Source organism: Oncorhynchus gorbuscha, linkage group LG16 (genome assembly GCF_021184085.1).
Source record: "Oncorhynchus gorbuscha isolate QuinsamMale2020 ecotype Even-year linkage group LG16, OgorEven_v1.0, whole genome shotgun sequence".
Lineage (NCBI taxonomy): Eukaryota > Metazoa > Chordata > Actinopteri > Salmoniformes > Salmonidae > Oncorhynchus > Oncorhynchus gorbuscha.
In genome coordinates, this window is record NC_060188.1 from 21,661,136 (window position 1) to 21,677,257 (window position 16,122).

General features: G+C 44.0%; 1 protein-coding gene and 2 long non-coding RNA genes across 4 annotated transcripts in view; 1 reads left to right on the forward strand and 2 right to left on the reverse strand.

Annotated features, from left to right (window-relative positions):
• Window positions 1-260: 260 nt before the first annotated feature.
• Window positions 261-3,472, forward strand: LOC124000708. Its single transcript, XR_006832652.1, has 3 exons — window positions 261-2,078; window positions 2,176-2,357; window positions 2,510-3,472. It is a non-coding gene; the product is annotated as an uncharacterized LOC124000708 (long non-coding RNA).
• LOC124000709 lies at window positions 2,466-3,075 on the reverse strand. Its single transcript, XR_006832653.1, has 3 exons — window positions 2,965-3,075; window positions 2,828-2,892; window positions 2,466-2,642 (listed from the first exon to the last, which is right to left on the reverse strand). It is a non-coding gene; the product is annotated as an uncharacterized LOC124000709 (long non-coding RNA).
• Window positions 3,473-9,900: 6,428 nt separating the features above from the next.
• LOC123999468 (sphingosine 1-phosphate receptor 2-like) overlaps window positions 9,901-16,122 on the reverse strand; it is a 33,981-nt gene continuing 27,759 nt past the window's right edge. For both annotated transcript variants that reach the window (XM_046305304.1, XM_046305302.1), the window contains exon 2: window positions 9,901-13,370. In XM_046305304.1, the coding sequence (XP_046161260.1) occupies window positions 12,082-13,203 (1,122 nt within the window). In that variant the 5' untranslated portion in view covers window positions 13,204-13,370 and the 3' untranslated portion in view covers window positions 9,901-12,081. The remainder of the gene's footprint in view (window positions 13,371-16,122) is intronic.

Here is a 16,122-nt window from a genome sequence, read left to right on the forward strand (position 1 = left end):
CTTTACCATTACGTTGATGTATAGGTGAAACGCATGGAGAATATGGGATCACATTTCATTAATAAATGTATCGATTAAGGTTTTGAACAACTTTTACATTGATAGTTAAATTAATAATACATCCATAGCCTTGGCTGTTTGTTTCATATTATCTTTTCACCTCTATGGAATATTGTAAATTGTTGATACCCCCATTGATTTGCCAACTAGGAAACTACGTTCACCACAAAGTACAAAGTTGGGTGTCGGTACTGTTTATATTTAGGTCCAGAAGCTACACAATACTTTTAAGCTAATATTTTCTAAAAGTAACAGGAGCTCAAGCAGTAGAACATTTGAAATGCTGGTACTCCGCTCTGGTGAGTCAAGCACTGCTACTTTGCCAGCCAGGAAAGGTAGAGGATAACAGATTTAAATACTGTGTTAACACACTTAGCTAAAGCCTATAGAGACTCACATTGGAAGTATAAAAAATACCCATAAAACCTAGCGGTCAAACAGGGAAACAGTTCCAGTTGTTTTTCCACCATTCATTTTTTTTCATAGGGGATTTTAGAAACACTTAAAATAGGAGCTGTGTTTTGTGTAGGCTTACCCTGGCGTGACGTTTTGATAAACCATTTAAATCTCTCTCGGAGAAGGTGACATAAATATATTTGTCTATTTACTCTCAGATTCGAAAAACGAATTAGAATAAAAGTAGACATGCAAGACTAGAAATCCCTGCAAGCTCCTGCACATCATCTCTGACACCTTTGTTAACAGGTATTATATCAATTTAAAACTTGCACAGGACAGTTCACAGAATTGTCCACTTAAAATACATTTTTGCCAATTTATTCATTACTACATGGTAGTTAATCTAGAGATGATCTAGATAGAGACTGCTTCAATTAGGCAGTCTCGTCCAGATCATCGTGGTATTTGTAGTTCTTTATAATAGCCACATGAGCAGTTTCATTTGACTAGGCAAGTCAGTAAGAACAAATTCCTTTTTTCAATGACAGCTTAGGAACAGTGGGTTAACTGCCTTGCTCAAGGGCAGAACAACCTTTCAGTTACTAGTTCAACGCTCTAACCACTAGGCTACCTGTCACCTCAGGTAGGTAGTTAATTAGAATTTCATTTTGGGGGATTAAATACAGGCTAATTTAGTGATAAAAGTCACCTTGTCCCATGGAGATTTACACGGTTATCAAAATGGCAGTCCACACAAAACACAGCCTTTATCTTAAGTGTTTCTAAAAATTTAAAAAAGAACGGTGTTTGACCGCTAGGTTTTTATGGGTATTGTGACTCATACTGTGGTACTCTATTTGGATACATTCAGGAAGTTCATATAAAGGACTGCACCCTGCTTGCTTATCAAGTACCGCTTAAAGTGCCAGGGCCCTCATTTATCAATGTTGCGTAGAAAAGCTTCTAACTTAATTGTACGAAGAAAATGTAGAATGTTCGCAAGTACAACAAAGTTTGTATTTATCAATTGCTCGTACACTTGATTTACACACACGTGTATGTATTTTGCCTTGATAAATCAGACACGTTCTAAAACACTGCTAGTGCACCTGAAGTCTAATTTACATAAAGAACCGCCCCAAATGACCAATTATGGTCATAAACCTTCCCTTTAATGCTGCAAGAAATGTCACTCATTTCTTTCCGCCAACGTGGAGAAATCAAAGAAAATAAACTTTTTCGCTGAAATAGAAATAGAACTTTTGATCACCGAAGTGGAAGCAAAACAAGACATACTTTTTGGAGCCCTCAGCAATGGCTTGACAAATAAGATAAAATATTGCTTGGGAGCAGGTTAGAGCTGTGGTAAATTCTGCCTCTGAGTGCAGAACAGTTAATCAAATAAAATAAATGGTGTGATTGGAAAACGTATGCAAAAAAAAAAGATCCACAAAAGGGATAGAAGTGCAACAGGAGGAGTGCAGAGTGACTCTTCACTGTCTACAATGGACCAGCGCATTGGCAGCATAATTGGAGAGACCTCAGTGTCTGGCATCATTTGATGGTGATACTGAGGACCCTCTCCCAGACCCTGAAGGAATAGCAGACACCAATTGATGGTAAGCCAAACTTTATTTTCGCAACTATATTCAAACATGGACCGCATCTAAATATTTTTTCTTGACAAATATATAACAAAACATGAAATCTTCACAGATGTGGGTGATTTGCCTGACCCCCTCAGCCATCCCCAGGCCTACAAGAAGTGTGTCTGCTTTGGCGAGCACTTCAGCTGTGCGGCATGTTTTGACTGACGCAGTACCGAAACAACAAGAGATCAAGACATCAATTATTGTACTCCAACAGCAGCTGGAGGATGTATGAAACGGCCTGAGAGAGTAATCAATCATTGAAATAACTTGTTGATTGTGTGAAGCATGTGAAACAAATTCTGGCGCAATGTAAACGTGTTTTCCTTGTCGATTTGGTTACAATATTTGGAAGAACAGGTACCTTTAAACCGTTGTATGATATTGACTCTTGTCTTCAGTTCCAGAGCTATGGGTGGTGGGAAACACTCCGTCAGTCATGGGCTCATCGGATCTGGGTGGATCATTCAGTGGAAGGCCATTTTTGAATGTAATGTTGTGGCGCACACTGCAAGCCTTGACAATGTAGCAAACCTAAAAAGGAATTTGCACATTGTATTACATTCACACAATGGCATTTGAAGATGTCATTCCAAAGGCAAGCCTTGCTAGGCTGGTATTGCAGTATGCCTCCTGTCCCAGACAAGCACAGCCAACGCCCTTTCAACAGGCCTATGGTGCGTGCCACTGTTCTTGTGCGTGCGTGGCCTTGGTTGTACCTTGCATCTTGTTGGTTTGTGAGGGGAGTCATCAGCCATGGTTTTTAATGGGTAGCCCCGGTCTCCTGCAGTTATGAACACAACATTCAGTTTCCCATTAGAGGTCGAACATGGCAAATAAAACACTAGTCACTTACCAATAAGCCATCCATACTCAACAGCTCCCGTCTGGAGGTTAAGGGCAACTGAACTGTTGTTCTGCGCAATGACTGAATCATGTGTCCCACCTGGCCACTACAAAGCCAAATGTGTGTCACAGATGACCTGCACATTGACAGAATGGAAACCTTTTCTGTTGACAAAGTTCATTTTGTTCACTGATGGTGCTTTTATTGCGATGTGGGTGCAGTCAATTGTTCCAATGACATTGGGAAATCCCTTTTCACTCTGGCCTGTTGCACAGCAGTGTACGGAAACAATGTATTGTGGAGTCAATGAAATAATGCCATGAAGGACTGCAGGCAATATTCGGCTCATGGTTGGTTGTGAAATGCCAGACCAATGAAATGCCAGTCTCCCGTTGGAATGTTCCAGTGGCCAAAACTTCCAGGGTGGAGAGGACGTGGGTGTGCACTGGGGATTGCATTGGTGCGTTACGTCTCACTTTCTAATACTGGAGAGAGTTGGTTGCAGAGATACAATAAAATATGCCTTGGAAAACTTAATCTACTAATAAGCCAAATCAAATTTTATTTGTCACATACACATGGTGAGCAGATGTTAGTGCGAGTGTAGCGAAATGCTTGTGCTTCTCGTTCCGACAATGCAGTAATAACCAACAAGTAATCTAGCTAACAATTCCAAAACCACTACCTTATAGACACAAGTGTAAGGGGATAAAGAATATGTACATAAAGATATATGAATGAGTGATGGTACAGAGCGGCATAGGCAAGATACAGTGGATGGTATTGAGTGCAGTATATACATATGAGATGAGTATGTAAACAAAGTGGCATAGTTAAAGTGGCTAGTGATACATGTATTACATAAGGATGCAGTAGATGATATAGAGTACAGTATATACGTATACATATGAGATGAATAATGTAGGGTATATAAACATTATATTAGGTAGCATTGTTTAAAGTGGCTAGTGATATATTTTACATAATTTCCCATCAATTCCCATTATTAAAGTGGCTGGAGTTGAGTCAGTGTGTTGGCAGCAGCCACTCAATGTTAGTGGTGGCTGTTTAACAGTCTGATGGCCTTGAGATAGAAGCTGTTTTTCAGTCTCTCGGTCCCAGCTTTGATGCACCTGTACTGACCTCACCTTCTGGATGATAGCGGGGTGAACAGGCAGTGGCTCGGGTGGTTGCTGTCCTTGATGATCTTTATGGCCTTCCTGTGACATCGGGTGGTTTAGGTGTCCTGGAGGGCAGGTAGTTTGCCCCCGGTGATGTGTTGTGCAGACCTCACTACCCTCTGGAGAGCCTTGCGGTTGTGGGCGGAGCAGTTGCCGTACCAGGCGGTGATACAGCCCGACAGGATGCTCTCGATTGTGCATCTGTAGAAGTTTGTGAGTGCTTTTGGTGACAAGCCAAATTTCTTCAGCCTCCTGAGGTTGAAGAGGCGCTGCTGCGCCTTCTTCACGATGCTGTCTGTGTGGGTGGACCAATTCAGTTTGTCTGTGATGTGTATGCAGAGGAACTTAAAACTTACTACCCTCTCCACTACTGTTCCATCGATGTGGATAGGGGGGTGTTCCCTCTACTGTTTCCTGAAGTCCACAATCATCTCCTTAGTTTTGTTGACGTTGAGTGTGAGGTTATTTTCCTGACACCACACTCCGAGGGCCCTCACCTCCTCCCTGTAGGCTGTCTCGTCGTTGTTGGTAATCAAGCCTACCACTGTTGTGTCGTCCGCAAACTTAATGATTGAGTTGGAGGCGTGCGTGGCCATGCAGTCGTGGGTGAACAGGGAGTACAGGAGAGGGCTCAGAACGCACCCTTGTGGGGCCCCAGTGTTGAGGATCAGCGGGGTGGAGATGTTGTTGCCTACCCTCACCACCTGGGGGTGGCCGTCAGGAAGTCCAGTACCCAGTTGCATAGGGCGGGGTCGAGACCTAGGGTCTCGAGCTTGATGACGAGCTTGAAGGGCACTATGGTGTTAAATGCCGAGCTGTAGTCGATGAACAGCATTCTCACATAGGTATTCCTCTTGTCCAGATGGGTTAGGGCAGTGTGCAGTGTGGTTGATATTGCATCATCTGTGGACCTATTTGGGCGGTAAGCAAATTGGCGTGGGTCTAGGGTGTCAGGTAGGGTGGAGGTGATATGGTCCTTGACTAGTCTCTCAAAGCACTTCATGATGACGGAAGTGAGTGCTACGGGGCGGTAGTCGTTTAGCTCAGTTACCTTAGCTTTCTTGGGAACAGAAACAATGGTGGCCCTCTTGAAGCATGTGGGAACAACAGACTGGGATAGGGATTGATTGAATATGTCCGTAAACACACCAGCCAGCTGGTCTGCGCATGCTCTGAGGGTGCGGCTGGGGATGCCGTCTGGGCCTGCAGCCTTGCGAGGGTTGACACGTTTAAATATTTTCCTCACGTCGGCTGCAGTGAAGGAGAGTCCGCATGTTTTAGTTGCGGGCATTGTCAGTGGCACTGTATTGTCCTCAAAGCGGGCAAAAAAGTTATTTAGTCTGCCTGGGAGCAAGACATCCTGGTCCGTGACAGTGCTGGTTTTCTTTTTGTAATCCGTGATTGACTGTAGACCCTGCCACATACCTCTTGTTTCTGAGCCGTTGAATTGAGATTCTACTTTGTCTCTATACTGACGCTTAGCTTGTTTGATTGCCTTGCGGAGGGAATATTTACACTGTTTGTATTCGGTCATGTTTCCAGTCACCTTGCCCTGATTAAAAGCAGTGGTTCGCACTTTCAGTTTCACGCGAATGCTGCCATCAATCCACGGTTTCTGGTTTGGGAATGTTTTAATCGTTGCTATGGGAACGACATCTTCAACGCACGTTCTAATGAACTCGCACACCGAATCAGCGTATTCGTCAATGTTGTCGTCTGACGCAATACGGAACATATCCCAGTCCACGTGATGGAAGCAGTCTTGGAGTGTGGAATCAGATTGGTCGGACCAGTGTTGAACAGACCTCAGCACGGGAGCTTCTTGTTTTAGTTTCTGTCTGTAGGCAGGGATCAACAAAATGGAGTCGTGGTCAGCTTTTCCGAAAGGAGGGCGGGGCAGGGCCTTATATGCGTCGCAGAAGTTGGAATAGCAATGATCCAAGGTTTTTCCAGCCCTGGTTGCGCAATTGATATGCTGATAAAATTTAGGAGTCTTGTTTTCAGATTAGCCTTGTTAAAATCCCCAGCTACAATGAATGCAGCCTCCGGACATATGGATTCCAGTTTGCAAAGAGTCAAATAAAGTTCGTTCAGAGCCATCGATGTGTCTGCTTGGGGGGGAATATATACGGCTGTGATTATAATCGAAGAGACTTCCGTTGGTAGATAATGAGGTCTACATTTGATTGTGAGGAATTCTAAATCAGGTGAACAGAAGGACTTGAGTTCCTGTATGTTGTTTTGGGCACACCACGTCCCGTTAACCATAAAGCATACGCCCCCGCCCCTCTTCTTACCAGAAAGATGTTTGTTTCTGTCGGCGCGATGCGTGGAGAAACCAGCTGACTGCCAAGCATTGTCGCTCTCAGCAAAAAATTCTGCACGCTCATTGAAAACAGCTCCCTGTGTAATGCAGCTTGTGCCAGATTGACTTTTCTACCACAAGGTGCTGTGCGTACACATGGTCAGAGTTGTGCTTAAATTTACGCACATTCTCAAGTATAAGTACAAATTGATAAATCCCACACTTTGCTTAGAAATGATCGCACGCATGCTTTACGAACATTTCTGTTCGCACTCAACATTGATAAATGAGTGCCCAGGATGATGTCTCTGAATTTAGAAAACTGAATCTGAATTCATTTGAGAAGTTGAATAGAGTGCATTCGGAAAGTATTCAGAGCTCTAGAGTGCCTCTGTGGCGATGGGAGAAACTTCCAGAAGGACAACCATCTCTGCAGCACTCCACCAATCAGGGCTTTGTGGTACAGTGGCCAGATGGAAGTCACTCCTCAGTAAAAGGAACATGATATCCTGCTTGTTTGCCTAAAGACTCAGACCATGAGAAACCAGATCCTCTGGTCTGATGAAACCAAGATTGAACTTTTGGGCCTGAATGCCAAGCGTCACGTTTGGAGGAAATCTGGCACCCTCTCTATGGTGAAGCATGGGGGTGGCAGTATTATGCTGTAGAGATGTTTTTCAGCAGTAGGGACTGGGAGACTAGTCAGGATCGAGGGAAAGATGAACAAAGTATAGACAGATCCTTGATGAAAACCTGCTCCATAGTGCTCAGAACCTCAGACTGGGGGGAAGGATAACCTTCCAATAGGACAACGACCCGAAGCACACAGCCAAGACAACGCAGGAGTGGCTTCAGTAGAAGTCTCTGAATGTCCTTGAGTGACCCTGCCAGAGCCTGGACTTGAACCCGATCGAACATCTGAAGAGACCTGAAAATAGCTGTGCAGCGACACTCCCCAACCAACCTGACAGCGCTTGAAGAGGATCTGTAGAGAAGAATGGGAGAAATTCCCCAAATACTGGTGTGTAATCACTGCTAAAGGTGCTTCAACAAAGTACTGAGTTAAGGGTCTGAATACTTATGTAAACGTGATATTTCAGTTTTGTATTTGCAAAACAATCTTGACCTGTTTTTGCTTTGTCATAATGGGGTATTGTGTGTAGATTGATGAGGCGGAAAAAACAATTCAATCTATTTTAGAATACGGATGTAGCATAACAAGATGTGGAAAAAGTTAAGTGGTCTGAATACTTTCTGAATGATCAATGTTTCTTTTGAAATAGTATTTAAATAGGAATAGTTTCACCATATTAAAACGAGAGTTCAGTTCATATAACATGGTTGACCTTAGAATGAGGGTCATGTTTATTTATTTTTTACCTTAATTATTAACTAATCATATGAAATACGTAAACTCCAGAAATTACTTTGTCAAAGCATTGTAAAGGGCTTAACAACGATGGTGAAAACCTTTGGGTTTAAGTGGGTTAAAATATTCCTAGAAGACACAGAGGGTGCATATAGTGTCTTTATTGATATAAAAACGTGTTCTATATTAATGGGTACTTCGTTTAATATAACATACTTTTAAAATGTAAAATTGGTGCACAATTTCTACTTAAAATATCAAAGGGATGCAATAGGGACTCATTTCGTGGAACGACCAGTACACAATAGCAACATTTGTGTGTATTGTCGAAAAATAAACCTTCATAATTGCAAGTGTGTGCAGTAAAATGTAATTAAAATCATCCCAGAACCAGTGAGCACATAACATAAGCCAGCATCTCTTCATATTTATTTTGGGTTGGACAAATGGAACGAATAGATAGATATAGATCTGTATTATTTACATTATGCAACCGAAAACAAAAGTCAATAATGAATGTGTAGAAATACAAAGTATCCACGAATAAAAAATACAATAATTATATTAAAAACTCACACACATCATACTCAACATATTATGATAGAAATTAGTGTTGTGAATAAAAGTGAAATGTACAAGTAAAATTGAAGTCTGTTTCACCACAGGGTGGCACAAGTTCATTACGGTTGATGTGAATTTCTTGAGGCTGAGGGTGTAACAGTATAGCTTCCGTTCCTCTCGCCCCTTCCAAGGCTCGAACCAGGGACCCTCTGCACACATCAACAACTGACACCCACAAAACACCGTAAATCATCGCTCCATAAAAGCCACGGCCCTTGTCTGCAAGGGGAACAACTACTTCAAGGTCTCAGAGCGAGTGATGTCGCCGATTGAAACGCTATTAGCGCGCACCCCGCTAACCAGCAAGCCATTTCACATCGGTTACAAGAGCATATGAGCTTCTTTGTACTTGTGTGTTTTTGCTGTGATATATCTATAACAGGAATGTGCAGCTGTCCCCAAGTGCCTGTATGTTTTAAACTCGCAAGTGTGCAGTCTTGTTTTTCCCAATATGGATGCCTGATTGAGGGTGTGCCTGTGTGGCGTGAATGTGTTCATGTCTTTTTAAGCATATGCAGCTGTTTCAGTTGATCTTTATGCACACAGAGTAACCCTTTATGCCTTTTGTGTTCTTCACCTACAGGTTTCTAGACTCTGTCATATCCTGCTGCTGAGCTCTGGAAATTATTGGCCACATTCCCAGCAGCACAGGGTCATGGCTGGAAAGGATCCAGCTTTTGTCAAATTAACTGTAAAAGTATTTTTTAAAGCATTTTACCTAACTTAATTCTCCTAACCTGCTATGTTAATTATACTAACCTGCTGCGTAAGTTCTAACCTGCTACGAAAAGTCAAATCGGACTTTAATTTGACAAAAGCTGGATCCCTTTTAGTCATGACAGCAGCGCAGCCTCCTGGGGCTGATTTAGCCAATGTTCCCACCCAGGAATCCTGGACGTCTGACAGCAACCAGGCCAGACTCTCTTTCAAGTCCACACTCCGTCAGCCTCTCCCGGGCCGTGGCCCAGAGTCCGCCCTCCCTCCCAAAGCTGTCTCCCATCTTTATGGAGTACCCAGAAAAACAGCCACTCTCCCTCCTAAATAACAATTTCTTAAAACTGCCTGCCACACCCGATTTTCTTTCTTTCCCTCCCTGACCTCTCTTGCCCCTTATGGTCACCCCTAACATTTCACACAACAGAAATCTTTCTCATGTTAGTCTGGAAGCAGTTAAAAACCATGCTGTTAGATGTGAAGGCCAAGGTTAAATGGGGAAAGTTTAATGGCAACATTTCCATAGAGCTTTTTCATGTTGAGACAAGTATTTAAAAAAAACTTTGTTAGAGCATGTTGGGATTAAATATCAGTTTTCAATTACACCTCATGCAGCCATGTGAGATTTTGAAAGATGGCAATAGGCCTGGAAAGTGAAACGTATCAGAACACGTTTTTCCTCATACATGACATGCACAAATATGAACTTTTGTGTGACACATTCACTCGGTTAAAAACACACAAAACACATTGGATTCTTTTGATACTTCATTTATTTTATAAAAAGGAATGAATTTAAGAAAAACAAATGATGTACCACTATTAGTGTTTAATATGTACCGTTCTGACACAGGCATAGTGCTACTGGACACACAAGACATTCCATACATGAACACAGTTCATACATACATACATACATACTGTACATACTTACATACATAGTTATTCATATATTTATACAGGTTTAGACAACACATGAATTAAGTGATAGGTATGTTTGCTTTGTCTTTTAAGAAACCCGGGAGAGCAGTCAGGCAATATGGAAGCTGCCATATTGCTTTCACTATTCCTACTGGTCTGGCCTAGCCCGGAATCTACATTCATAGGTTCAGTTTATTGTGAAGTGAAACAATTGTAACAGAGCATATCAGTTTGGATTCCAGGCTAGTGCTCGCTGTCTAACTAGCAGGCTGTAAAAACCTGCATGGAAATATGAGGACCAGAAGCGTGGCCAAGTGAGAGTGAGTGTGTCTGGACAAAGGCAGATGAGGTTCTTCCTGAACAACAGCAACCGCTTTATGAAACACAGGACTTCCTGTCGTTAGAGGAATTAAGAGTTTATTTAAGCGTCTTAAGAGAATAAAGAGGGCGACCTCTCTTGAGAAGGGAATGGAGACCCCCGCTCCCCTTGAAACTGGATCTTCTCTCGTTTATGGAGGGGGATTATTGGGATTGGAGAAGATGTGTCTACTCTGGACGAAGCCCATGTCTTCCTGTGTTGAACAGGACTGTACTATTTTTCAACCATTCTACCTGGACATGCTTGGTGGTGATATTGCTGTTATTTGTTGTAGTCTGTTTTTAAGACTTCACAGTGAGATTGCCCTACCCTGTTTAATCCCACTCTCTGCACGTCAATGACAAGTCAATGATCTATAATACTGTAAAACAATAGAGCGGTCTCGCTCCAAACACTTCAGACTTACATTCAGGCCCATTCCCCTGGAGCAAGAACCAATAATAACAGAAAGCACACTCTGCCACTGCGTTGCTACAACTTTGTTCGGTTATGGGCTGCTGGGTAGCTGTAATTGAATGTAATTTATCAGTGCCAACTCACTTCAAGAAATGTGTTTTCTGATTGGGCCTTCCTCTTAGGAAACGTTAGTTACAAAAGACAACATTAAAAGCGAGAGGGACAGATTTAAGTGGGCGGAGAGAGAGAGAGAGAGACAGAATGTTAATGAACAAGCTGAACTTACTGGAGTACACCAATACACATTAGTTCTTACAAAGGAGTTGGAATGTCATGCAATATACGTAAGCAGAGTACTTTTGTTTTTGCAGTTAATCAAAGGGATCTATGTATGTTTATATATGAAGATATATAGCCCTGGTTTAAAGGGGTACTTGTAAGGGTTTTGGCCTGCATGGAGTGCAGTACTGAGTAAGGACTAGTCACTGCCTGGGTGCCTCATGTCTCGTCTGGCCTATGAGTACTGTATGTATGGATACATATATAATTCACTCAGGGAAACTTCTGTGGTTTAACCTTTCAAGAGGGTGACAGCCATAAACAATCACACAACGCTTACATGTCTACAAAGTGCAATATGTGAAAGCTTGACCATTATCAGGGTGCAGTAAAACACTCCAACAACTCAGCATCACAATTATGTATATGGTGTCTGTGGATTTGGCTTTCCATAAGAGAGTCTGCATACATGTAAAACAAGTCGACATGCAGAACATTAATTATGTATCGTTATAATCAAGACTCCCTCAACAAAGATTGACTCCACTCTGTGAAAGTCCCTAAGAAAATGTTTAAAACATTGTTAAAAAATAAGATTTTAAAAAGTCTCAGCTACGATTGTGAATTCATTGAATAATAGTGAATTCACTCTCGAGGATGATTGCGTTACCACGCTCTTGTGGTGAATCGGTTGAATGCTGATTGTGAATTCACACAGGTATGATTGTAATGAGAGTCAACGATGTTGTGACATCTCTCCAGACAAACAGACAAGACGGTCTTCTGTGTGGCAGGTCTGGAGTGGGGATGGTTCACAGGTGTGCTTTCCTCTTTAAGTCTCTTCACCTGCACACAGCCCCATCACACATACTATCCCTCTCACACACCCAGTCGAATAGACACACACACACACACACACATTCACATTCAGAAACACACACTGTGTGATTATAGCATCGAGTCAGACACAGGTGGTGCACTCTGCCTGCATGATGGGCGTGGTCTGGTGTTCGTGTTTGTTGGTACAGTGCTCCATAGAGCTGGAGCTCTTGAGGGGCACCAGGCATCGGTCAGTGGGGCGCCCGCTGGTCAGCAGCCCCCAGCAGCACAGCACGCGCAGGAACTCTTTTCTCATGTCCTTGCTGCGTAGCGTGTAGATCAGTGGGTTGAGTGCCGAGTTGAGCGTGGCGATGCCGAAGAAGATGTCTGCCTTGGAGAGGACGGGGCAGTCCAGCCTGCGGCAGGAGGTGTCCAGGAGGAGGACTGTGAAGGCGGGCAGCCAGCACACGATGAAGACGCCCAGCACGATGGTGACCGTCTTCAGCAGGGCGTAGGCCGGAGAGTTGGTGGCCTCCTGGTGGCTGGAGCGCACGATCAGGTAGATGCGCACGTAAAGGATGCCGATAGAGAGCAGGATGATGCTGAAGATGGTGACCACAAACAGGATGTACTTCTTAGAATAGAGAGGCAGCAAGACCGAGCACTCAGGCAGGTTGTTGATGCAGTTCCAGCCGATGATCGGCAGGCCCCCCAGGAGGATGGAGGTGACCCAGCACGTCCCGATCAGCAGGAACATACGACATGTCCTGTTGGAGCCGTACACCCTGACCTTGGTGATGGCGATGTAGCGCTCGATGGCGATGGCCAGCAGGCTGAAGACAGAGGCGGCCAGCGCTATAAAGGCTGTGCCCTCCCGGATGAACCACTGTACCGGCACCAACTCAAAGGTCCTTGGCCCTGATAGGAAGATGTTGGCGATGTAGGCAGAGCCGGCCAGCAGGTCGGAGAAGGCTAGGTTCCCGATGAAGAAGAACATGGCGGAGTGGAACTTCTTGTTGCGGAACACGGCAATGAGCACCAGCAAGTTCTCCAGAATGATGATGCTGCAGATGATGACGAAGACGATGTTGAGGGAGCTGAGTTGGGCCTTCCCGTTGGTGCGCTCCTCCAGCTCCTCCGAGGTCATGTCTTTGGCAAACACATAGTAGGCATGGATCAGGGTCCGGTTGTAGTACTGGGAATACTTGCTCTTCATGGCAACAACGGGGTGGCAGAGCACGGTGGCTTTTCGACAAAGAGTCATTCACACAGTGGTGTGGTGGCGGTAGAGCTGGTCTGGGCCGATAGTCATTCTCTCAAGAGGAGACGTCTGGGAGACAGGGGGAGGACGCAGGGCAGGCAGGCTGAGGGGAGGGACTGTGCCCGTCCCAGAATCACGTCTCTGTGGCCCAGGAAGCCTGGTTGGGTCACCTGCAGAGAAACAGAGAGACATGGTCAGGATTACTAACAGGGCATATAATAGTGTGCATTGTGTGATTTTAACCAATTATGAGTAGGCATTGCCTACTAATTGTCTACTAATTGGTTGATATCATTGGAAACACTTTTTTACTACAAAACATATAAAAAACACAATTTTCACACGTTGATGTTGGGGTGGTGCTGGAGATAATAATGAAGTTTAATTTTTACAACGTTTTTCCATTTAAATAATAATTTTAAGAGGTGGAAAAAGGTTGATTCAAGTGTCAACTCATCTAGGTGAGACAAAGTAATGAGTTGGTCTGTGTTACAGTGAAATAGTTTATTAAGGTCAGACTTGCTTATGACACAAATCAGAGCAGTTGTGTGTGATGTGTGTGTGACTGATTCTTACTGCCATAGGGCCTGCTTTGGCCTGTGGACCTGGGGTGATCAGACATGTCTTAGGGTTCAAAAATAGATCCAATCCGGACAGATCTGGCATCTGCCTTTAGCCACAACTATCCCCTGAGCATTACACAGCGAGAACTGTGTGTTACCACATGTGCTACTGCTGCAAATACACTGTGTACTGTGTCCTTTTGCTACATCTCCAGCTAAACACCCACACAGGCAGACAGTTGCTGCTTTTGTCTGTGCAACAGGATTGGAATGGCAGTAAGGAGATAGTGTATTAGTGTTGAGCATTGAGAGACTCCAGGGCAAGGTTTACGTCATCATAATAACCTATCATGAAGAGTTACACTCTTTGACCAATCTGGAACTGTAATTCCTAGGAAAAATCAGTATGAGGAAACAAGACATTCCAGAACAGTAAGCCTAGATATTTCTGCAGACAGAGATCACCTGTAGGCTGTAGCCTCAGAACCTAATGGTCCGTCAGGCTAGAACAGACAGCAGCTAGGTCTGTCTGTCTACCGAGGATATTCCGCTCACCATTTCTAAGCACCTTGCCGTCAACACTCTGCTCCGTCACACCATCGTTGTCCGGACTGAGCAACATTTAACTCTATTGAAGTCCCTCTAACACCAGCATAGCAGCATAGATCGTGGATCAGCCAGACTAGGGCCAGGGGCAAGCCTCAACGTGATGACCCCCCAAACACTGGAGGGCATATCACAAGATGGGGACTTTCCAGACTTGTGGGAAGCATATTATTAACCAATCTAAAGTGAAATTAAAAATCTATTCTCATGGTCATTGGTTCAGATTGTTGTAAAAGCCACAGTTGGGTTATAACATTTTAATTAGCTGATGTGTGTTACTTGTTTTCAGATCCACTCTACCCTTAAACATTTACATTCAATAATGAGTTCAAATTAAGCCGTTTGTTCATTTGAATGATACAGTTTAAATAATGACTTGCAATCAAATGTATGCAAATAACACACTTGTCCACAAAGAAAGCTTGGAATCAGTAGTCAAATGTCAAAACAGTGTTTAAAGGAGGCTCTGTTAAAACAAAAATAAAAGCTGTCCAGCAGTAAAGAGGTTCTGGAAAGCTGATTAGAGTCTGAGCTCTTAAATACGACGACGGTAACGAGATGCGTCTGGAGAGCAGCTCATAGTAACCTGATCCTGATGCTTTCACTGCACACCTCGTCTCTACAGCCTGAGCTGCTGCTGCCTGCTTCATTTCCCTAATCTAAACGCTTTTACTGCTGTTTGGGTAGCTAGCTAGGTAGTCCAACTGCCGTCCTGTCTACTGGGCTGTGACAAACCTCGGCGAGGGTGGAGAGAGGAGCTGGGGAGAGTGGAATGAGCGGCGTGCCCATGTGGAATGGCATCTGGACACAAAGGCAGGAATCTGAGACATCTCTGTGACGCACACAAAAACCTCACGCACTCGTGCACACACACACTCACAAAAACACACACTGATACCAGCACACACCAGACCCCCACATATAAGCTTCAACGTCATGTGCCTGTCCATGCACCGTACACAGGAATGAAATGTACTGAACATAGCCCTATACACTCGGTCACACACACCTAAGAGTATATACTCAACACACAGAGAGCTCAGTAGAGCAGCACACCAGTCCAGCTGCACACACACACACACACACAGCTGCTCTTGGTTACTAATAATAACCAGAATGCTCTGCTGTTTCCTCAAGCAGGAACAAAAGAACAATAGTCTCCTTCGGCGTGGAGGAGCTCTGCCTTTCAGCCTGAATAACACAGCCACACCAAGCCATGCTGGAGTCACTCCCTCCCCGGTCAGACTACTCCCAATAGGGCTGCTGCAACTGTATTAGCCGTTGGACGTGTGCTGATGTATGCCCATTTTATCCTGGGGTCAAATCCAATGTCCCCTCTGTGGAACAATACAGTCGATTCAATTAAATTAATATATTCCTATTTCCTTATCGGATTCATAGCATCAGGTCTCCGCCCCCCCCGGTTTCCTGTGTCCATAAGTAGAGAGAAATCAGGACTTGAGGCTGTGTGCCTCTGCCAGCCGCACCAGTGAAATTACATCAGGTTACATTACTACTGCAGACGGTAATGATGTTGTTATTGGAGGAGTCAATATAAACCAGCTCTCTAAAAACGGCTGAGATTGAACAGAGCAAGAGAAAATGATGTGATGTTTTGGAAGCAGCTTCTTCCTTCCCCTCAGCTCATCTTTCAGTTAGGTCTCTTCAGTCAGATTTCTAAGGAGAGTTTCCCGACTGTTTTCCGACTTTGCTCGTAGACGGCAGCTCAAGGTCCCGTCAGACTGTGCGTGAC